The sequence below is a fragment of the Zootermopsis nevadensis genome, unplaced genomic scaffold (genome assembly GCF_977971745.1).
Source record: "Zootermopsis nevadensis isolate Lab colony 2312 unplaced genomic scaffold, Znev_1.0 Znev_ptg000024l, whole genome shotgun sequence".
In the NCBI taxonomy this organism is placed as follows: Eukaryota; Metazoa; Arthropoda; class Insecta; order Blattodea; family Termopsidae; genus Zootermopsis; species Zootermopsis nevadensis.
In genome coordinates this window covers 3,883,996-3,909,120 of record NW_028259156.1, presented here as the reverse complement: position 1 = coordinate 3,909,120, position 25,125 = coordinate 3,883,996, and the positions used below count along the sequence as shown (strand labels likewise).

The window sequence follows — 25,125 nt, the reverse complement described above, 5'->3', positions numbered from 1 at the left end:
CCAGAGAGCCATAGAAGAAGAAGATGTAATAATTTTTCTTGTTCTGTAAGACTTCTGTCTAATGTCAAATATATAAATTAAATGGGTCTGAATATTAAAAAATGAATGAATACGTTTGGAGTTGACAAGTGAGCACGCGCTATTTTCATGAATTATGGAATAAGTCTTAATATTTAATAGAGATATGTTTAATCGATTTATCAAAATTAATTAATGAGGGCAGGTTTGAAATGCGTTGGAAGGATGAGATTGCAGTATGAAAACTGCGATATTCATTCTTGTTGGAAATATGTCTGACGTTTACTCTGTTATTTGTATTATGAGGTAGGATTAAAAAGGTTAAGAACATAACGAGCTCTGGCTTAAGGTTTGTGCGTCATTCAGTACTGTGTCATCGCTCATATTCGTATTATTGCAATTAAGAAGCGTGGAATATTTGTCTTTGTGATCTGATATCATGAAGCCTGAATAAAGCCTTAACAGGATTTTAAACATCTTGAAGGAATGTAGTAACCAGATCTGTAAGTAACTTTGGACCTGTTACATGTGAGACTGAACCAGAGCAAAATCAAAATGTTGTATCGTATATAATGTGATTTGTAGCAATAGATGCACCGAAAATATAGTGAAAATAGTAGCGTCCCATCAGCATACAGCGGTGAGTCTTTGTAGTTTCAGAAAAGGGGAGGGACTATGAGGAAGTGGGGAAGAAGAGAGAATTTTTGCTCTTTTCGTAGTAAGACTCTTATCTCTGCATTTGAAAATGTGAGTTTGTAAAGGAACTACAATACTTTATAGGTTTCTGATATTACAGTACTTTTGTGTGCAGTACGTCTGATTATCGGTATGTAAAGGGACCACCAGAAATCAGATATATTGTTGTTTCAGGAGTGCAAACAATTTTGTTTGAGGTCAAATTTAACAGCGAGGTAAAATTAAGTATAAAAATGATTTTTTGTGCTGTACCGCACTGAAATGATATCTGCTTGATATTTTCACCGCATTGAAAATGTGGTCGTCCGAGTTACGATGCTGTTTAGTCTTGTTAGGTGGTTACTATTATCATTAGGGTTGGAGATAGAAGCTGTTTGTTCTTGAAACCTTTGGTAATCACAACACTACACAGCATAATCCTAGATGGCTGTCTTCTAAGTTGTAGTGCCAATGTTTCAGAGGTCGTTACTGCCTCCATCAGGTCATTGATTGCCGTGTTGGTGGAGGGAGCAAAGACGTATGAAATGTTGGAAAATTCGCTTCATGAATAGTCTGATCATTGTATAGCCAGGCCTAAATGTATTAAATAAATTTACTGAACGTCAATGAAGTCCTCTTGGGCAATGAGCCGTAAGTGCGGAGATGTGATCCCAATGTTTGGGGCACTGTCTCTGTCTGTATTGTAGTTCCACACTTAAATGGATGATTTCCCAAGAAGACTTCGTTACATTCATTTGTCATGAAAGCTTCGAATCTTAAATATTCAACATCAGTGTTTAAACATATTGTTTGTTATATTACTGAAGAGTAGTGTGTTCACTTTTGTTTGCAGAATGTCGGACTGGAGAAGTACGAGTAACCCAGGGCCATAATCTGCCAGCACGATATGTGATCCATACTGTTGGCCCAAAGTACAACATAAAATACCAAACAGCAGCAGAGAATACCTTACATTCCTGTTATAGGTTGGTAACTCTTAAATAGTACTTATTGAACCTTAGGATTCAAGGAAAAGCAGTGCTCCATCTAGTTCATTTAGTTGTTTAACGAATCGCATAACACATTTGAAATGAAAAAGAAAATTGCAAAGCTTTCTGCCGATTTATAAAGTGAAGCTATCGCTGCGACCGAAGTCGACGAAAGACTCCCGGGCAACCAGCCACGTCAGGTGGCTGAATGGTGAATGAACCATTTCTTCCGCCAATGTTTCGAGAGCCATCTCTGCTCTCAAAACTTTGGCGGAAGAAATTTTTACTGATTCTTAATAATGTTCTACTGTAGAAAGAAACTTGTTGAAATTTAGCAGGGAATTATTCATTTTACGTCTTAATGTACCATTCTTCTTCATCTTCGTTTATATCCACATCTTTCTCTTATACTGTTTGAATATGCCCCGTGCCATTTATTTAATTTTGTATTTATTATGTTGTCTTTTACTCACACAAACAATTTAAATTATTTTGAACTTACCACTCAAGTTAAGTTGTTCTTTAGCTCGTGTCCTGCTCTGTTACACAGGTTCTTATTTTTGCCATCTTTTCTCTACCCTTTTATTTATCCTTATTAATACTCTCAGTGTCTGCCTATTGTTAATAGTGAAGTTGCCAACAGTATGGAGTTAATTTTTCATTACCTTCGATTCCAGAAATTTGTAACATTTCGGTATTGCAATAATTTTAAATGTAATTTATTTCGCTGTGGCCTGTGAAAGAAACAGTCTTAACAAAATCAGTGTCTGGCTCGCATGTTTCAATATGCCGACCCTTTCTTATCTTGAAGTATTATTTTCAGGAATGTTCTTCAGAAGGCTTGTGAGCTGAATTTACCTGCAGTTGCCGTGTGCGTCATCAACTCAGTTCGGAGGAACTTCCCTCCAGATGAAGGTGCACACATAGCATTGCGTAAGTATTTATTGGTAGTTTTTTTTGTTTATGAAAATATATACTGTTTCATAATATGTGAAAGACTGATATGAACTGTTATTAGGGCCCAATATTTGTCATAACTGACATTGTCTTAATTGTGGGTAAAAACATAAATTGAATTTTAAAATATCTTCTCTTTCGAACTGGACTTCCGATTAATATAGAAGTAATGTTATAAAATTTCTTTTGAAAGTTCCTGAACACATTTAATATGTTTAAAAGAAATGTGTTTAAGTGTAAGTGATTTATTTTATATGAATAATATTCTCATTGGCTTAACATAGAAAAAATACAATAACATGGAAGAAATTAATAGTGTCATTTGTCGTCTGGTTATGATGCTGTGTAATATTATAGGTTAAATGAATATTGGTAACCACCTGCAATGGTACGTGTCATCGCGGAACAGATGACTGCAGATAATGTCTACACCACTATGAGAAATTTAAATTTCAGAAATTAATTGGTTTCGTTGTTTTTAACTTGTTCCTCAGAACTACACTTTTCTGTTATTTATTATGTATGCACTGCCAAGACTTCAATGTTAATAATTAATTGCAGGCACGGTGAGGAGGTTCCTGGAACAGCACAGAAATTCTTTAGATGTTGTGATATTTGCGGTGGATAACATCGATGTAGGGATTTATGAAGTATTGCTCCCCTTGTACTTTCCACGATCGTTACAAGAGGAAGAAACAGCTTTATGGCAGTTACCTGCCAATGTAGGAGGTCCTGATGGTGAACCTATACTCCCAGATAGACAAATTCGCATCATTGATAACCCTCAGCATTCATTAGATGGTGAGTTCAATTATTATCACATTGCGTGCTTTCATTGTGTGAAGCACGTGATGAAAAATTTGTTAAAACGTACGAATTATAATAAGTTTGTGAATGTAAGATTTGAGGTTTTCACAGCGGTGAGTATGAAGATTTCTGTCTTCTGGGTTGTTGCGCTGTGTATTCATCACCCTGATGACGGAGGCAGTATGACCTCTGAAATGTTGATAAACATCGACCAGACTACACAGCGCAACAACCCAGAAGACAGAAATCTTCATACTCATCGCCCTCATGACGGAGGCAGTATGACCTCTGAAACGTTGGTAAACATCGACCAGACTACACAGCGCAAGAACCCAGAAGACAGAAATCTTCATACTCATCGCCCTGATGACGGAGGCAGTATGACCTCTGAAACGTTGGTAAACATCGACCAGACTACACAGCGCAAGAACCCAGAAGACAGAAATCATCAAGTTTGTAAATGCTTATTTCTTCAAATTTGGCAACTTCACTAGAGATATTCTGTGTTCTCCTGTTTTCACTACAGAATTAACGATGTGTTTCCAATCAAAATTCCCTGAAAAGAGGAATTTTCCATGCGTAGCATCAAACATTAGTTAAATTGGTTGTGTGTGTGAGATGAAAAGTGTGGACAAATGGGAGATAGAATAAAAAAAATAAATGGGTATGGCAAAGCTTCGCACACTGTCTCGGTAAGTCCTTATCACGACAGCAGATAACATAATTTTCTGCCCCCCCCCCCTACACACACATTTTTAAAAAAAATTGTTTTTCATGTTGGAATCTCAGTTGCAAATTTACGTCTCCACCATCTTTGCATTTTAAACACATTCTTGAATTTCCAGTACCAGTCAAAATTAATTTGTTTCGAAAGTCAGGTGAACCTCCACCCTTTTGTATTATGTTCTGCATCATGGGCGGGTTATTACAGTTTTTAATTGTCACTAACTCCGTACGTTAAATGTGTACCATAATACAGAGACATGTTAAATTTGAGTTCTACCATGAATATGTGTGCAATTTTTTAGACATACTGTATTTGTTGCTTTATAATGACAAAAATGAAATGTAATTTGTGTAGACTTAGGCTGGGGCCATACCACCGTAAAAAGTACGTCCGTTGAAACGGACATACTTCTGTACGGACGTAGGTGAGGACACCACACGAGCGCCAATTACCTTGGCAGCTTGAAGGGATTTAGAAAAAAAAATAGTATTGTCTGTACTTACAAATCATAATTCTATGACGGATGTCACGATGTGCGTTACAATGGTTGTACTTTGTACGGTCGTGTGGCCCCAGCCTTAAGCCCTTCTTGCTGAGTACAAAACATGTAAGGCTACTGCTTCTAGCATAATATAAAATGCTTGTATTTGTGCGTTCATGGACGGTGTACCATAGAAATGAATTTTTATGTGTTAACGTCATATAACCCACATAAAATGGAAATGTTTGAGGAAGAAAGAGAAAAATATTTATCATCCTATTTTGTTACATTTTAATATTATGATGTGTTTTCAAAATATAGTAGGTCATTATGAGGAAGTTATATATATAGTTCCGCCATGATTTCTGCTAAACTGAGTTTGACAAATACTGATGTTACTAATGTTAATTCTTCATCTATGGCTCTCCGGTCCGTATTCGGTCCATGGCCTCCTCAAATGTTAATACTTGTTCTTAAAGTTGTGAATTTTGTCTGTGTGTGTGGAAATGTAAAATATTTTTAATTGCTACACATGAAACTTGTTATAACTCTCTATTGAGATCATTTCATAATATTTTTTTTAGCCCTCTGCACCTTAGACCAGTGATATTCAACCTGGGGTACGCGAAGACATCTTAGGGTGTACGTGAAATTTAAAAAAATATATTTTATTTTATGATTAATCAGTAATGTAATTAATTAAATTTAATTTAGATGTAGATTATATACTATGTATAACTTGAATTATACACCTACATCTTTTGGGGTACAAAGTTGAAGAGAAATTATATCTTTGGGGGGGGGGGGGGGGGTACTCAAACAAAAAAAGTTGAATACCACTGCCTTAGACTATTGTGTAGACCCATTTTCTTCACCTATACTCTTACGCTTTATTCTAAATTTTACGTGTATATTTAAAGGATTTAGTTTTGCAGCTCTGGGATTCTAATGCCGTTAATACAATAATAATTAAATCTGTTTTATGAATTGTCAGTTGTGTTGATTACTGAACATTGTCGTAGTACTGAAAAATATGTTCTTGATTTTATGTTGGAAAATGGAAATTGTAACGTTTCTCTTTCTGTATGAACATCCGACATTTTGGGTTATTACTTTTGTGTCGTCATTGTTTCTACTGAGCTATTTGGCAGTTTCATACTTGAGTTGCTTCCATCCTGTTGGAATTAAGTAAGCTTATATCCTGTAGTGTGAAGAGCCTTTCTATGGCTTCAGCAGTTGAACCACACCTGTTTACAGTTGATGTCATCCTTTACGTTCCTTCTCTGTCTCTCTGTTTGTTCTGACTCAGTCACTCAGACAAGCAAATCTGTAGTCTTTCTAAAGTCCATTTTGTAGCACTGTGTGTTAGCTTCAGGTGCGCAGTTGAGAGTGTGTGACCACTGCTAATAGAGACTTTGCCTAATTCGTGATTTTCAGCATAACACAGGCTGTATGGTTATCGTTTTCAGGTGAAGATAACCTTTATAGTGTTTTAGTAATTTGTATCATCGCTGAGATGAACTTGACAGAATCATCCAATATTTGTAAGTATATCGAAGTGACGTTTCGATAGTGTTTGCCAAATTTTGAAAACTCTGTGCTGTTTTTCTTAACATTTAAAACCAACTTGCATTTAAACATATTTTATGAATGAATAGAGTTGTTTACAGGTATGAATTCATTTGAAATATGGAAACTTTAATTTATTTTTAAAAGTTGAAAATATGTTAAAATCATTGTAATAAGGTAGAATGCTGGATTTTTTGTGTTCTCTGCACAAAGTGTCTAAAATAGAAGCTTACCAGAAAGTTAATTTTATATCCGTCGGTCTCCATGTTTAATCCCTGAAACTTCTAGCTGTATTTTGATGAAATTTGGTATTTCATGTTGGAGAGACAGTTTTGGTTTGCATCGGCCCAACGTAATTTTTTTTTCTTAAATTCCATTGTGCGTACAGTTTTATATAACAAAAACTGTGGACTCATTAAAGTTTACACCTTTATTTTGTATATATTTTGAGGCAGCTTTTGTGTTTAATGAAATATAAAGAAAATATATTAATTGATAATTCTGGATGTTTTGGTTACACATATTTTTGGGATCCCTGTCAGGATTCAACCTAATCATCCAGTCAGTAGCTACTTTATTGACTAAACTGTCATAGGTATTATAGATAATCCATATCTTGAAATTGAGATACCATAATGGATATGTAAGATTTGAGGTTTAATGGATAGTTTTGTTACGTCTTTGACAGGTACATTAATGTGTCTCAGTCGGACTTAGCGTGTTATGTGTAATCTCTGAACGTGTGTTGAATTGAGTAAGACTGTGTCAGATGACGCCCGCTTTTTTGTTTCTTATAAAGAAATGTACTGAGGTAATGCCGCGTTTTAAAATTGTTTTCTGCTTGTGTGTTTATGAATGTACATTTGCGCAGGTCTGTTAATATTCTCTGCTTATAATTCTTTCAAGGCGTGGACAGTATGAAAGGCATGAATTCAATTTTCTTCATTTTGGGTATGAGCAGAATGAAGAAATTAAGAAATTTATTATATTGAGTTGTGTTGATCTTATATTAAAAATAACAAAATATCTTCTGTACAGTGTAGAAATTTGGTTTTTCTTGAAACAACATTTAATGATATTAACTCCATGGTGTAGGGTATTTGTTGAAAAGTTGATTGTAGTTTATCTGGTCATGAAATTACGTTGCATCTGTGCAATGCGAAGGCTCGTATTTAAAAGACTGTGGCATTGGACCCTGTCTTGGAGTCTGTTGAATGAAGTCCACATCTCATACCCTGTTTATTTTGAGATTTATTTTGGTATTTTTTCCATCTTTGAGCCTGTCTTCTAACTGTTAGTCATTGTAACCTGAGAAGCGTAATTTGGTGTAGAAGACATTTTTATTTGAAGTCACTTTTTCTGCTGTGTTGAGTGCATAAACTGTTACCATTAAGTTTGTGGATTTAAAGATGTTAATTTCTTTTCTCTTATACATGGAAATCGATGTGATATTGGGTTATAAATATGTTTTTGTAGATTTAGGGTACACCTTTCATGGTGAAAAGTCCTGGATCGTAGCTGTACAGAATTAACTAAGGTCTTACCAGATTTTTATTCTAAATAATAAGTATCAGAAATAAAGTTCTCTTGGTTTAGGTCGTGGCAAAGTGGTCAGCAGGCTCTGTATTTGATGTGGCTGGCTGGAGTTTGTCGCATTTGCAACCAAGACGTGCCGATACTTGTTTGTCATTCATGAAGGTCATTCTTAATTTGACTTGTGCTGTTTGTATAGTTTATTTAAGTTAGGATTCTTATAGTGGCTGTCTGATGTGCATTTGTTTAAGTTTACAGTTAAGTAACTTGCTGTGTATTGGTGGTAATGAAATGGTAAATTTCTTCAACATGTGACATTTAACTTGGGTATTCAAATTTTTGTTTATATTGTCAAACAAGAAAGTCACAGATTGTGACGGACTGATACAGTGAAATATGGTTTACGTGGTGTTAATGTGTGGGGTGTAACATGTTCATTTATACAGACTGAATTTTTAAACGGTAGGAAATATGTTCTTAGTCATTAATACATAATTTTGCACTGGTAAATATTGTAGTTAATCTAATGGTGTTGTCGAAAAGTTGATAACTAGTCCAAACATTCTTTGCTTTTCATAGACCTGGCAGTTTACATCTGTCATGACAAAACTTGCCATTGCACCGTGTTCTGTGCCTGTTGAATCCAATCTCCAACTTCATACCCTATATCTGTGAAAACCTCTTTAATATTATACTCCTGTGTTTATATTTTATGTATGGGCATTAATTAAAGTCTGGAAGAAAGTAAATGACTCATTGAAGTTTTGTATCTAAGAAATATCTTTTTTTTTGTAGGTGAGGAATCAATTGACCTCTCTTTGCAACTTGAAACTTCAGTAACTGTTGGGGAACACGCCTTCAGCCAGATGCAGGGTGACTTGGACCAACAGAGGCTCCTCGGGGAGCGACCGCAGACTGATCCTATAAGTGAACTGATGATTAAGGAGATGCAGAACAAGGAAAGGTAGGCGCATGTTTCATGATTTATATTATGCAACTTGGCTGTCTGTTTTATTTGGGTAACATCTGATTTTCTGTACACACCTTCAGGGCTGACGCCATGTCCTGAATTGCCTTTCAGAGGCAAGTGAGACAGTGACTTACACACTCACTGAAACTCCTAAACCCTAGGCTTGTGCCCAAGTCAAATAATAATTTTACCGCACAGATTGTGTTTGCAGCATAATGTAGGGTGATCAAATGTAAATATAAGCCACAAAGTTTCTGACAGAAAATTCACTGCTTATCTTTCTGAGTTGTATTTTCCTTGTGTTTCTGTATTTTATTGCTGAATCTGATACGTTCAGTGTAAAATTAGGCATTGAGCTATTTTAAATATTTTTTTCGTAAAATCATTTGAAACTGAAAATAAAATATTCTTCAGAATGAAATGGCCTTAAGAGCTTAGAAGAGGATTAAAATCAAAAGTGATAAGGTTTGAACTACTTATGCTGTTTTTAATAAGCCTGTAATTAACTAACAGTGCTTGCACTAAATAAGTGTGGCTTGTATTTTGGAGGTGCCTGATATTAATCTAAACCTCAGGAACAAAGTTTATTATTTTCTCACTCATTCCAGCGTAATTCCATGATCGCTCATTTCTTAGCTTTCCCATTTCTCGTCACATTTGAGAAGGGACGTAAACAACACTCGGAAGACCGAGGCAAAGATTGGAGTTTCAGTATTAAAACGGATCTTATGGAAGTAGGGTGTGAATTTGATTCGTGTCTCAGATTAGGGACCATTGGCGGGTTCTTGTCAAACTTTGTGTGCCGCAAAAGGTAGGGAATTTCTTGCGTTGATTCTGCTCCATGGAGTGAGAGAGTTTTAAGAAGGAGAAAAGGGAAATAGAAATTATTTTACTTCTTGGAGCACTGCAGATAAATTTTGGTATAATGACATAATAATTTCCTTCTTTTTAATTCTTGTTGTTGAATGTTATATAGTCTGCTCAGGTGATAAAGAATTCTCTTTTAGCATAACCGGCTCCTCAGCCAACCTGTTTTTTATTGAATACAGATTGTCACTTCATTGCATTTATTACTTTAGAAGCATGTCTGATAATGCCGTCATTCCAGAGCACAGTTGAAACAAAATAGACATATACATTTGAAGAAATTAGTTACATTTTCAAAATGTTTACATTATGTTACGGAAGTGTGTAGGATTAAGGATGAATAAGTACATTGAATCTATGTCTGTGACTGAACACCATGGTTAAGTGATTTGCACTTGTGTTCATATTTGGGAAGTCCCGGGTTCAAGAATTAGCCTGAAGACTGACTATAATAACAGATTTTTTGTGGTTTTCCTCAGTCATTCAAGGCTAAGCTGGCCATGACTGCTTCCTTCCTTGTCCTTGCCAATTAATTTTTCACAAATCATCCTATAATTTAGCACTACGTAATCTGAATTAATTAAAGTGTTATTAACCTTTATTGTCTGCGTGACACCACATATATGCAATAAAATATTGATAATCTGATAACCCCAAAGTTAAAGTCTGGCTGACAGCTTCATAATAAGGGGGTTTAAATCTCTTATCCCCATGCAGTAAAGGTTGAATAAAACCAAACTTATATTAAGTTAGATGATCATGTCATAAAATATATCGCGTGTTTCATATTAGGCAGTTTTCTGGAGGTGCTATCCCTGTATAATACCTGCTGGATAGAATATTTTAAGACATTTTTATAGCCAGTGGAGACAGAAAAGAATAACAATTTTGTATGGAACTTTTGTTATGAAATTGTTACAAAATGACAAGCCATGAGTTGCTTCACTGTATATTGTACCTGCATTGCCAAAGTAACAAAAGAAAATATTGATGTTGGTCACACACAGACACATTAGTCATCTGATATTATAGAGTAAAGGCATAGATTTTTGAAGGATGTTATATTGCTTTAGTTTTGTGAATAGTGCGTGGTATGATACCTGCTGGAGCTTTAATTTGCTGAGGCAGCCCTGTCGGAGTGGTATTATTTTAGATTAGTAATATATTTATTTATTTCCGTCTATACACAAACTTAGTTGTTAAAATTGGTGTTATTAAAGCTAAAACTTTAAAATTTGGCGCTTTTCATCGCTATTACGATGTTACAATTTTAGCGCTCATTATTTTATTTCACAACATGTTTCAATGCAACCGCATCATCTTCAGGCTATTTTCGTCTTTAAAACTAATGTATATTTATTAATGCAACTATCATTGATTTGTTTGTTTTGTAGTTTTCATTTTTTGTAGGTTGTTTCTTTTTGTTCTTCGTCGTGTTTTGTATGTTTTAGATCAGTCGTTCTGTAGTCAGAGTTGTGATTTGTGGTGTGTTTGCGTCTGTGGTCGGGTGAAGACTATCTAGAGTGAAATAAAATAATGAGCGCTAAAATTGTAACATCGTAATAGCGATGAAAAGCGCCAAATTTTAAAATTTTAAAGTTTTAGCTTTAATAACACCAATTTTAACAACTAAGTTTGTGTATAGACGGAAATAAATAAATATATTACTGAATTAAACACAAACATGACGCATTTAAACTACAAATATTTTAGATTAGTATTTACAAGATGAGGCGATTGGATTTTGCTGGCCCAGGACACGGACCAGTTGAGAGCTTTGGTTAATTTGGTCATGAACCTTCAGGTTTTCTAAGCCATCTAGTTAGTTATTTATTTATAACAGATAATGCTCAGATATTACACAAATATAACCATGCTCTGAAACTTGAACAAGTACATGTAGATATTGATAGATGACAGCACTGTGTATTCCCTTAAGTAGTTACAGCAACAAATGCCACTCAGCTAATATTGCACAAATAGAACCATGCTCTGAAACTACAACAAGTACGTGTAGCTCCTGATAGATGGCAGTGCTGTACATTTAATGAAGTATTCCTTACAACAGATGTCACTATCAGGATGTGAATTGCATTTTGGAATTAATTACAATGTCTACTTGAAAGATGGCTTGATATGTATTCATGTTGTGAATGCTCATGTCTTAGACTGTAAATCACATCTAGAATTTTAGTACCCAGAGTGTAATGTTTATGCGTCATCCCTGGTGAAAATGATTTTTAGTTACTAATAAGACAGTCTTGTATTCATAGAAATGCTTTTGCAGTGGGATGAATTCCAGGTTTGGAATACACTTTGCACCCAGCCTGTTTTGTTGAATTGTTATTTAACTGCAAAACATTGATTTCCTATGATGTTGGAATCATTTATAATATGTAGGGTACCTATAAATTATTAAAAGTCTTATAACCTCTTATTAAGCTCACTTATTGGAAAATAATTGCCATCCAACATTCAAGCTTTTGTTCGTAGGCAATTCAATGTTTGCTGGGAAAACGGTTGTTTTAATTTATCATATTAAGAAGGATCTGAAGAGCAAGAATTTCTAAATTTTATCAAATATTATTGTGAAATATACTGGATACTGGGAACGACCCGTTCTTCAAGTGCCTGAGCACTGCGGGTCCCAACTTTTCGTTGGCTCTGATCTGTAGACATTCGGTAGGACTCCTTGGACGAGAGATCGGCCCATTGCAGGGCCTCTGCCTGTACACAGGACAGTACAACACACAAAAACGCGGACAAACATCCATGGCTTGAGTGGGATTCGAACCCACAGTCCTAGTGACCAAGCGGCACAAGGCCAACGTCTCGGACTGCGCGGCCATTGTAATTGTATATTTTTTAATGGATTATGCCTTTGATTCATAAAATTTATTATTGATTCCAAAATCCTCTAGATGTGTTAAAATGTTTCCGCAGAATTAAATATGATGCTGCTTTAATATTTGTTGCAAGATTCATGTTTGTAATGGGTTTTATCATTGGTTCGTCAACTAAGAAAATGAATTCCAAACAGTTGTTATCCACATCATGAGCCGGGATAGCTCAGTCAGTATAGTGACTGGCTACGGGCTGGACGACCGGGGTTCGATCCCCGACGGGGGCATAGGATTTTTCCTCTAGCCTCTGCGTCCAGACCGGCTCTGGGGCCCACCCAGCCTCCTCTACAATGGGTACCGGGGTCCTTTCCCGGGGGTAAAGCCGGCCGGGGCGTGATGCTGACCACTCACCCCCATCTAGTGCCGAGGTCAAGGAAGAGAGGAGCTATACCTCCACTCCCCCCAAACGCCTACATGGCGTGTAGTGGGACAAACTTTACTTACTTTTTGTTATCCACATCACCTTTTCAGCCTTAAACATGGCTCAACAATTTAGAGACAGCCATTCTCAGTAGTGATGGAAACATAAACCAACATTAACTGAAAAGATGTTTAAATGACACAGAACAGTTATTTTTTCTGTGTTTGGAGAACAGGAATAAGAATCTCAGTTCTTCAGGATACTTCATGAGCACTTGGTGTTTTTCACCTGATCAGAATACTTTGAACTTGGTCGGACACTAGGGCCAATCAGTGTTGTGTGCTATATTTTCTATGAAGTTGATGATGTTCTTCTTCTTCTTCTATGGCTCTCCGGTCCATGGCCTCCTCAAATCTCCTCTTCCATTCGGTCTTCTGTTAGGTCCGTCTGTCCGAGGCTTTGATTGAGGTTTTGAAACATATTCCATTTTACGGTGCAAGGTTGTTAGCCTTGCGACCAACCCCCAACCTGGAGGACCAGGGTACCTGTCTTAGTCTGACCTCTCCCCCCTCGACCAATCTGATGATGTTAACGGTTAAAATTACAAATGTGATCATGGAATGAATTGTTTAGGTTATATTTGACAATGTTTGAGGCATTGGAAGCCTGTAAAAGAAGAAACATGCACATAAACAAATTGCAACAAATCAGTTTCATAATTTGTTGATGTTGTTCTCCTGGGCTCTGATGCTGTGTGGACGTGTTTGTAGATACGAATGTAAGAAACGCACTGTTCCCACCTTTAGGATTGAAGACTTCGCTGTCTTGAGCACCTTGCACAGTTACGTAATCATTCATTAACGAGTTTGATTGGAGGAGTACTTAAAGGGATACAGTCATCGGAGGCTGTTTGCAGAAATACTTCATATTATTTGAAGTGATGTGATTTAAGTATTTCACCAGGTACTCGCTTACACATAGTGATAAATTCATGGAAAACCAAGCAAGTTATGATATTTAGTCAGTTTTTATCATTATATCAGATTATGCTAGGAATGAATCTTTTTTCATGAAATAAGAATGTTACCGGGGTCAGCTATGCTAACATTTCTTATCAGTTGTTTGTACTGTGACTTGCTAACTTGAAATTCTGTCTCACACAAGTGTTTGCTCCTATTTTTCCTGGAAAATATGAGACATTGAGTGCTGTATTTTAGACGATATGAATCCAGACATGTTTACAAAATGGTATTTTACAATTTATTGCAGAATTTGTCATTTCCTTATACAGTTAATCTGTGATCAAAAGAATTTATTTTATCTTAAGGAGTGTAATGTATTTATATACAGGTCAAAATTACTATTGGGGCAGTTTTTTTGCCAGAATACCAAAATATTTCTTGGATTTAGATTATTGAAGTAAACATTTCAAATATTACCATTAAGCATAGATGTTTGTTTCTTAGTTTGATAGTATTTTCTGAAAAGTATGAACATTAAATAGGAGGATAGTTAGGAGTGAGTGGGTCTGTGTTCTGGGTTATTGCGCCATGCAGTCTAGTAGAAGTTCACCGACATTTTAGACGTCCTTGCTGCTTCCATCATCAAGGCCCATCACCCAGATGATGGAGGCAGCAAGGACCTCTGAAATGTCAGTAAACTTCTACCAGACTGCATGGCGCAACAACCTAGAAGACAGCTATCTTCAGGAGGATGGTTGTGAATTGTGAAATGGTTGTGGCCTATTTAAAGGTATTAACTTAGTGTTTGACTGGAGACCACACAATACCTCAGGCAGGATAGCCAGTCTCCAAGCTGAAAATTAGATCTGGAACCTCCTTATGGTAACATTTGGTGCAGCACAAAACATGAAACTTACTATAGTGCATTCGGTAGTCTAAAATCCTAGCGTTTTTGTTGGGCAAGGCCGTGGTCTAGGCATCACGGAGTTTTCCTCCGGGGGCTTCCCCGGTTTCTCCGTGGCATCCCAACAATTACTCCAATCACACACACACAGAAGAAGGCAATGGCAAACCACTTCTGATCATCTCTGCCAAGAATGTATTTATTTATGAGCAGGTCCCTGACAACCTGAAGAGGTTGGAAGGATCCTGTTCATAATATATGGACCTGTCGTCAGACAGAACACTACAAATAAAATAAATAAGTAGACGTTCTTCTTTCATTTCGATTTTGGTGGATAATCTTTTTCACTTTTCCTAAGCTTGTACTGATTCTCTTCCGCTGGATATCACTTGGAGTTACACTTTTGTTGAAATTCGTGTTTCTGAGTGATTGATATAGAAGATGGTGTGTTAACATGTTGAACAGGGTTGTTCACGCTGTGTAATAGTGAGCGTATTAATTTTTCACTGCATAGTAAGATCATCATAAGATCCACGGTGGGTAGAGTCGGCTCATCTAAATATAATAGTATTTTCACTTTTCTACTGGAGAAGATTTAGATGTACTTTCTATGTAATTCTTGTTAAACATTTATAGTCTAACAATTTAAATTGGTATTCTTTCCATGTAATCTTGAAGTTACATTTTATGGAACTGTAGGTTATGTGCTGTTCAAAATTGGATTGAAATTGAAGAATACTTGCGTCTATGACTTCCATTTCATAAAATAAGATATAACACATCTACTAATGTTTAACAGTCTCAACTCTATGTGCACAGAGCTTCAATAAGATAAGAAAATTTACATTATTTAATAGTCTACACACTGTTGCCAAACTGCTGATGAAACTTGTCACAACAGGCCTTAAGTTTACCTTTTTACGCTTAATTTAACAAGTAAAAACATAGGATGGGGTCTAGTGGAGGGTTCTTATGAACAGTGATGAATCTTTGGGTTCCATAAAAAGGAATCTACTTGTATGATCATGTACACATGATCTTACAACATTGAACTCATGTGCTCCATTGAATTTGTTTTTTCTATACTAGACACATATATTACCCAGCAACATATTTGGTGGTAGGAAGGAAATTAGGGAGCTGGGATAGTTCAGTCAGTATAGGGACTAGCTATGGGCTGGACGACTGGGGTTCAATCCCTGACGGGGGCAGAGAATTTTCCTGTAGATTCTGCGTCCAGACCAGCTCTGTGGCCTACCCAGCCTCCTATCCAGTGGGTACCGGTGGTCCTTTCCCAGGGCTAAAGTGCAGCCGGGGCGTGATGCTGACCACTCACCCCCATCTAGTGCCGAGATCAAGAAAGAGTAGGAGCTATACCTCCACTACCCCCAATCGCCTGCATAGGCATGTAGCGGGACAGCTTTACTAGGAAGGAAGGTAGACTTTATGAGTTCTATCCAGAACTATTACATACACTAAGTCATCCTTAATAAAATCTTCTCGAGTGACCAGCTGCGTCAAATGGTTAAACAATCAAACTGACGTTTCAGGGATCATCTCTGTCCCCGTCATCAGGGTTCTGACATCAGAACCCTGATGATGGGGGCAGAGACGGTCCATGAAATGTCGGTTTGATTGCGTAACCATTTGACACAGCTGATCACCCGAGAAGATTTTATTGAGTTACGTCGCTGTGAAAGCTACAAATCATATAAGTCATCCTTATTTGAAACTCCATAATAATTATGTAGACCTAATAACTGCTGCAGTTTTCAAGGATTTAGGTGCCGTTTAAAGTTTTGCCTTGTCGCTCATTTTCCTGTGAAATATCAGTGTAAAAGTTTTGTCGCCGTAAGTTTTCCTACAAATTTTGAACCCTTCTATTCATCTACTCACCCATTGGCTAGTGGAGATACAAGGAAGATTGTCAGAATCACAGGAGTAAAGAATATGATCTTGTAGGTTCTAGTGGTTGGCTCCACCATCGATTTACGTACTTTTTTTACAGGCTTCTGTCCTGGCAGCATATAAAGAAAGAGAAGGGGATATTCTGGGAAGGGATAGAACAGGGCACATGTTCGCATGTTTGTGGGCGGAATGTATGGAAATAGGGCCTCTATGTACGCCACACTAGTGTATTATTTATGGTGGTTATGGTCAGTGCATTTCATTCGGAAAGACTGTCATCAGTTCTGAAGGTTGTATTCAATAATTTGAGCACTTCTGCTTAAGGTTCCAAGGGCATTATTTCATCTTAAGCGACCGTTTGAAAAACTACCACAACTAAGACATACAATTTTAAATGTAATGCTTGGATAATAGATTTTAAAAACAAAGCACCGTTTTCGAAGAATGTGGAACAAAACCTATAGAAAATAGTTATGTTCCTGTATTTACAAGAATCAATAACTCAGAAGGCATCCATCTTGAATGATTTTAAAACCACGTGATGTCATCAGCTTTATAAAATTTGTGGACTGTTTTAACTAAATTCATGTCAGTCTCTTCTACTTCAAAGTAATTATAAAACAGTTCATTTAAACCTTGGAAAACATAAAGTGACATGTTTTTAAAGATTTTACTCAGTTATTCAAGGCAAATACAAGGACCTAAAGTTGCAATGCAGTGGTTATCATTCCCACTTCAACTGGAATGTCCAGGGTTCAGGTCCTAGATAGTAACTATCTTGTCTGAATGTTTTGTTTGTTTTATTCAGACCTTTCGGGAGGGCTCCAGAAATACTATTTAAGTCAACAGGCAACACAAAACATGCTTGATAATAGACAAGTAGTATGTCTCTTATAAATAAATTTATATTTATCACAGTTCTGCATTAACTTCCAATTGGTAGTTGGGTAAAATGTCATTGAATAAATTAGTGCCAAGATAGCAGCTTAAAGTAAGCCATGACTGTTTCCTCCCAAGTCATCATCCATAGCCATTATGTCATGCGATTGAACACTACAGAATCTCAAAAGTAGACACAGTGTAATATAATAACCAAGTAGCCCACATGCCAACAACATTAACCACATATCAGTAACATAGTAGAGTGGAAAGCCGTCTGCTTAGAGTTTTCATATCTGCTAAGTACAGGGTGTCCAAGAGAGAACTCCGGAGTTTGTTATAAATATTTATACAAAAATTAGTAGGGAATCTCGTCACGTTTTAGTGTCATTTAGTGCAATTCAATGTGAGCACAACTGACGGCCCTACAGAGGTCGAAACGAAATTTCACTTAACCCCACACCCGAGATAACACATACACAGTCACCTCAGCGATAGCTGATATAATCCTATGGCGCAAATCGGGAGGAGACTCCAGCCTCTCGCTTTGATGTACCCCCAGAAGAACTCCGTGGGGGCCCAATAAATCGGCTCTGCTCTGCTGATCCATCGACCAGGAAATTGCTCGTCCAGAGCAGTGCGTACAGTGGTACCAAAGTGGGGTGGTGCACCATCTTGTTAGAAAGTGAGCCCGTCAAGTTCAGTTATCTGTGAGAACACAAAGTTCTGTAGCATTAACATGTCCCGTTAGGGCATGTGGATTCTCACTGCACCGAGTCCTGAAACTGTGGCAGTTTGCAACACGACGTGTTTGGAATGTGGCCTCGTCGGAGAAAAGAATTTTCTGGAGATAAACTATCATCAGCAGTGAGATTCTAGTATGAACGTCACAAAGTATACCCTTTGGTGCTTATCGCGAGGCTGAGTGTGTTGCACAAGTAGCAGTTTGTACGCACGTAATTTCTCAATCTCATATGCACAACATCATGCGTCGTACTCTTTGGAATTTGATGACTAACGTGCCGAACCGGAATGCGCTGTGTCGTCTTGTGGTGTGCTTCGCCTACCTGGTGAATGTCCTTTCACGACAATGCTGGATTTTTTTTTTGGAAGTGTTGGTACCATTTATGTATAGACTTATCAGTTGGAGCATCTTTTGGATACAACCGCATAAAATTTCTCTGAGCAGTTACCACAGACTTTGATCCCGCGTACCACAACACACACTTCACCTATTCCTACCGCGACGCCATGACTGAATGATTCCCACTTACATGGAGTACCAACTTGTCGCGGTGCAGTGCTGCCATCTCTGTAGAATTCATATCACTAAAACTGGGAGAGATTTTGCGCTAAATTTTCGAAACGTACCAGCTATGTGAGTAAGCAGCGAACAAATATTGTGTAACTAAAATTGCGGAGTTATTTTTCGAACATCCTGTATAGACATTCTGAACAGGATCTGTGGAATAGTGAACATCTTCACAGCAATCATCTTCTTTGGTTGGCTTATACCCACTCCAAATCATGTTTCATTTTGCGTCATGCTAGGATGACCTTGGGTATATACTTTATCAGTTTACGAGGAAATGTACGGTTTTTTTCAATATGTTTGAAGCACTTCATTCAGTATTGCTTTATCTTTATGAAGATATCCAGTATTTCTGATTTCTTTGTACTGTCTTAATTTCGTGTTGTATCAAATGCCAATGTCCAGATGCTGTTGTGAGCGTCTGTATTGTAGTTGCATATAATCTTTGAGTATTTCATTCAGTGAACATACACATTATGATCTATAAAGTAGAATCATATTGGTAAATTGAGGAAATTATGGAAAACCAGTCCAGATAGCTCACCTTAGGAACTGGATTGAGGCACTTTCCATCCCCAGAGGCTGACCAATTGAAAGCATTGTTATTTCTGTATTTGCCTGTGAATTTGTTTTCATTGTTTATGTCGGTATGGAGGGGGGGATATTTATCTGGGTTTATGCAGTATGATGTGTAAATATTTCTTGGTCTTGTTAGCTTCAGTCAACTTTAAGCCAACTAGAATTTGGTATGAATTATTATTACTTTTGCAGGCAAAGAATTAGTAAGATGCAAGAATTCAAAATAAACCACCAGTTGAATGAGTAAATGCATTTAATTATTTAGGAAATCTGAGGGAGGAACACAGATTGCAGGTGTTTGAGAACAGGGTGTTGAGGAGGATATTTGGGCCTAGGAGTGAAGACGATGGGGTCTGGAGAAAACTGCACAATGACGAGCTTAAAAATCTGTACTCCTCCCCCAATATTGTGAGGGTGACTAAGTCGAGAAGAGTGAGATGGGCGGGACATGTAGCGCGCATGGATGGGACAAGAGGTGTGCACCGGGTACTGGTTGGGAAGCCTGAGGGGAAGAGACCTCTGGGGAGACCTAGACGTAGATGGGAGGATAATCTCAGGCGGGATCTATGGGAGGTAGGAGTTGAAGGAGACTGGATTTTGTTGGCCCAGGACAGGGTCCGGTGGAGGGCTTTGGTTAATTCGGTGATGAACCTTCGGGTTCCCTAAGCCATCTAGTTGGTTGGGTAGGAAATCTAATAAACTTAGGTTTGATAGAAATTTGGAAAATAAAATTTAATCATTATGCGTGTGAGTGGAGTAATTTATGGACACTGTGGTAAGACAGTGCCAGGAAGTAAATGTTTGAAATTATTCAAAATATTGGTTAAACTAGTGGTAAAATATGGTCGAACGTGAACATAATGGATGACAATGACTGAAGAAGACTAGAAGCAGCAGAAAAGGGAATTTTTAAGACATAAAAAATGATATATTTGTTTAGATAAAAACAGTGAATTATGAGAGAAATTTAAAGTTGATATTTTGAAAGACAAAGGAGATTCTGAAAGGAGTACGCAGTAAGAAAAGATGAGGATGTGGTTTTATTTTGTACACGTACACATTAATGACTGTCTTACAGGAAGTAGAAAGCTTGAGCAGTATGTTGAGGCTTATCTTAAAACTCTTTGTTTACATAATTTTATGATCATAGTGTAAGTAATTTGTGTTGTATGATAGTAGTTCGGTCTGCTTCTGGAATTACTCTCTCACATTGCATATTTTGTTTTTCACTGTATATTTTTTAAAGAAAAAATATCTCAACACTGGCGTTAGCATTAGGAATACAAGTCTGTTTTAAGCAGATGTCTTTATATTTAAAGGATATCTTTTTCGTGGGTTACTGGCGTGAGAGGACCATAATTTTTCCCCACGCTGTAATTTATTACTTTTTATGTACAAGTGTCTTTATATTTTACATGGTTTCTTGTTGTCTTTTATTTGGACATAAATGAATTCATTCATCGCCCTGATGACGGAGGCAGTATGACCTCTGAAACGTTGGTTAACATCGACCAGACTACACAGCGCAATAACCCAGAAGACAGAAATCTTCATATTCACCGCTGTGAGAACCTCAAGTCTTACATAAACTAAACTAACCCCCCCCCCCCCGAATGGAGGGTTAAAACACTTGACTTCGGGGGGTTTGGTTGTGTTTTAAAATCTTAAGTAACACACTAAACTAACCCCTCTCTGTCTATCTGTTATTTTACTTCTTTACGTCGCTGTTCAGAGGCCAACTGTTATGGTCAGTCAACTTTCTACGTCCAACCCCACCCTTGCAAATCTTCGTCTGTTTTTCTACATGTGTCGTTAATATGGTCTCGTTTATCGATGTAAGTCTTCCTTCGCTTTTCTTTATTTGTTAAATAGGTCTGATGTTTTAGTTCTTTACGTCGCTGTTCAGAGGCCAACTGTTCTTGATCAGTCAACTTTCTATGTCCAGCAACACCCTTGCAAATCTTCGTCTTAAAATCGATCATAATAGTTTTCGTAATCGTAATATATCGAGTATATATGAGTAGTATTATTAGTATCACTTTACCTTGTTGTTGGATTTGGTACTTCAAATACTTGATAACTTCTTCTTTCACTTTTCTGATGTTTTAGGCCAACTGTCAGTCAATTTTTAATAACTAGAGCAGGGCGCTCCTTTCGGAGCTCCTAGGGGAGTTGGTCAAGTTTGTAAAACGCAACCAACCTTGGTTAGTCCCAAAGGGGAGTTAGTTTAGTGTCTTATTCAAGTGTTTTAACCCCTGAGTAAGAAACTAAACTAACCCCCCCCCCGAATGGGGGGTTTAAACACTTGACCAAAACACCGAAGGGGGTTGGTTGCGTTTTAAAATCTTGAGTAAGACACTAAACTAACCCCCGTGTATAAATAAATATAAGGTGATATTGTTGATGACGTCATTTTTTTGCGACAACGATGGCTAATCCTTTCGGAGAGCTTCCTGTAATCTGATGGATTAGTTCTTTACGTAGCTTTTCAGAGGCCAACTGTTCTTGATCAGTCAACTTTCTATGTCCAGCAACACCTTTGCTAATCTTCGTCTGTTTTTATCTTTTTCTTTTTTTTTCTCTTTTTCTCTTCCGTTCTTGTTTAATACGTTTTCTACGTTTATCGATGTAAGTCTCCCTTCGCTTTTCTTTACTTGTTAAATAGGTCTGATGTTGTAGTTCTTTACGTCGCTGTTCAGAGGCCAACTGTTCTTGGTTAGTCAACTTTTTACGTCCAGCCCCACCCCTGCAAATCTTCGTCTTAAAATCGATCATAAAGTCAGTTTTCATAATAGTTTTCGTAATCGTAATATATCGAATGAGTATCAGTTTACCTTGTTGGAGTTGGTACTTCAAATACTTGATAACGTCTTCTTTCACTTTTCTGATGTTTTAGGCCAACTGTCAGTCAATATTCAAGAATGCGGTCTGCTGGTTCTGGAGCAGTGATATTGCAACTGGCTTGATATTTTTTGATTTCTTTGTTGTGAAGCGTTATTTGTTTACACGGCGTTGTTTTGGAACACAACAATGCCGTGTAAACAAATATATGTTGACATTGTTGATGACGTCATTTTTTGATGACAACGAGGAATCACAAATTTTTATAGTAGATGCGACGTGCTGCTTCTGGAGCAGTGATAATGCGACTGGCTTGGTAGTGAAGCGTTATTTGTTTACTCGGCATTGTTGTGTTCTGTTGACATTGTTGATGACGTCATTTCTTGAAGACAACGACTAACCACAAATTTTTATCTGATTTTTTATAGAAGTGCACAATGGTGTTGTCTTTGGATGAAAGGTATAATACTGGGAAAAGTTCTGCTGTTTATTAAATGTGTAGCTATATACTAAGTATCACACACATTCATAGTGAGTTTGATGAATAATGTGTTTCATAATGTTAAAATACATTTTTGAAAGGGATTGAGTCAATTTATGTTCAGTTTAGTTCATAGGTTAAAAAAATTGTGTTTTGAAACAGGGTTGAATTTGAGGGGGCGAACTCTCAGTAGTTCATATTACCCAAAATAATTATCTCGTAACTGTAATCGGCTTTATCCTATTCAGTGTTATGCCTGATGGGCCAATTTTCAGATATCGCATAATCTTTTAATTGTTCTCGGGTTTCTGTGGGCTGTTGAAGCATTTGGTTTTATAAAAGGCAGGGAATGTTTTGACTAGCAGGGCATACTTTCAGTTTTTCTGGAAGGACTCTGCTTCATGCATGTATTTACTCAGTTACTCATTTAGTTGTATTGGGCAACATAGTCAGAATATGCAGAAGTGGAAATTGTGTACAGAAATGATGATTTATGTAATATTCATCTTAATGTTATTCTCCCCATCTACTTTTCAGATTTTAAGTAGGCACTTTCCAGAATTGTAGAAAATTTCTCATCTCCCCCATTTGAGCTACATTTCCATCTTCTCAAAATCTTGATTTAAGTACTGAGTAACTTGCAGGTCTTTAAGGGGTAAAGATCCTTGTTGTGTGCTATTTAAGTACATTTTATTACATTTTTCATTTCTTGAAGGCTCAGTGTTTTTCTGTTAAAAATAAAAAGCCACAGTTTTAATTTATAAATAACATTTAAAGCCAATTATGCACCATCTGATTTAACAATGAATAACACTGCAGTTTGTATTTATGGGTTTTGTATGATCCTCAGTGCAAACAGTGTTATTTTCTTAAAGAGCATAAAACAGTTGATTTTTGTCATTTTAAAGTTCTCCTTGAGGTACAGACTGATTTCTTAATTATTATTTAAAGTGTTAAGAATTTTTTCCCTGCTCACTTATATAAATTATTAATTTTCTGTCTTTAATGTTTCTCTTACATTAATGTGTAGATATGTTATCTGATAGAAAAATCTTTAATAAGAGTATTATTGTAATTATCTAAGATGTAATCTGAAATTGATACTGTTTAACAGAGATTGTATCATACACATTAGATAAGATCTCAATTATTGTACTGAATTCAAGGTTGCTAACACTCATTATAATACAACCACAAGAATTTGTACACCTGTTATCTTCTGAGTATTTATTCTCTTCACAAACCTTTAGAGACAGCTCTCATTTGAGTGATAATTTGGAATAATAATGCAGTATATTTTGCAGTTTGCATAATGTAAAAATAAAATTTGTTTAAATATTTGTTTAAATCTTGTCAGTCTAATCACAATAAAATTCCTATTAAATATTAAAATATTACTATAATTAACATTTTAATATATTTTAAATATTACTATAATTAACATTTTAATATATTTTAAATATTTAAATGTTAATTATAGTAATATTTTAATATTTAATAGGAATTTTATTGTGATTAGACTGACAAGATTTAAACAATATATATTTATTATATCACAATATGACGCAACTTTATCATCTCGTAAAAATAAAAGCTGTATTCGATCATCTGAAACAAGGAGACACGCGCACAGACACACACACACACAAGTTTGGTTGAATGTCAATTTAATGTGATGTGAGAGTCAGTCTTGTCTAATATATGGAATTGTGAAGCACAAATTACAAAATTATAGACTTTCCCCTTCTAGTCTCTGTGCCCCACGCTTGTTTTCCTTTGAAAACCACGTGTGTTCATTCGGTTAATCAACTATTTGAATTTCTACTTCATATATCAGATTTCAGGCCCTAAGTTTAATTAATTATTTGACTTAGATTTCCTACTTATTTTAGGTATGATGTGACTTTTAATTTAATTAACAATGTATATACGGGCTACATTCCCGTAATTGTGGACATGCAGTTCCCTTGTCAGTATGTAAAGATTTAGTTAGCCCTTTGATGCACGGCTGACATGCTAACTTCAGGATGGAATACCGTGTACCAGAAAGTAATATTGTGGCAGCAGCGTCGACAGATATTAATTTTGATACTTGCAAAAAAAAAGTGAAAATGGTGGGAGAGAGAAAGCTAAGAAAGGGTGTGGGAGGAAGTGATGAGTGAAATGAGAGAAGTTAATGAACAGATATACAAGCAAACTTTTGCCATAATTACACAAACAAATTTTATTCTAAATAAATTAATAAGTAGTGAGTGTACACTAGAAATATTTTACGTAAGATGGTCTGGTCATTTAAATTGTGGCAAGTGTCACTTTTCTTCTAATTTTCCAATAGGACACGGTTTCATTAGATCCATTTTGATGTTCTCACCTTACAGAGCATGCTTTATTACCTAACAAGA

General features: G+C 36.5%; 1 protein-coding gene and 1 long non-coding RNA gene across 4 annotated transcripts in view; one reads left to right on the top strand and one right to left on the bottom strand.

The window, feature by feature from the left end:
* The window catches only part of Gdap2 (ganglioside induced differentiation associated protein 2), a 101,596-nt gene that overhangs the window by 54,724 nt on the left and 21,747 nt on the right, over positions 1–25,125 (top strand). For 2 of the 3 annotated variants that reach the window (XM_022071927.2, XM_022071929.2), the window contains exons 4-7: positions 1,547–1,679; positions 2,506–2,615; positions 3,201–3,440; positions 8,552–8,720. In XM_022071927.2, the coding sequence (XP_021927619.2) occupies positions 1,547–1,679; positions 2,506–2,615; positions 3,201–3,440; positions 8,552–8,720 (652 nt within the window). Of the gene's footprint in view, positions 1–445; positions 659–1,546; positions 1,680–2,505; positions 2,616–3,200; positions 3,441–8,551; positions 8,721–25,125 lie in introns of those variants that run through there. The other variant, XM_087354834.1, reaches the window with a different exon arrangement.
* On the bottom strand, positions 17,521–18,753 carry LOC110833630 (uncharacterized). Its single transcript, XR_002544262.2, has 2 exons — positions 18,578–18,753; positions 17,521–18,218 (listed from the first exon to the last, which is right to left on the bottom strand). It is a non-coding gene; the product is annotated as an uncharacterized LOC110833630 (long non-coding RNA).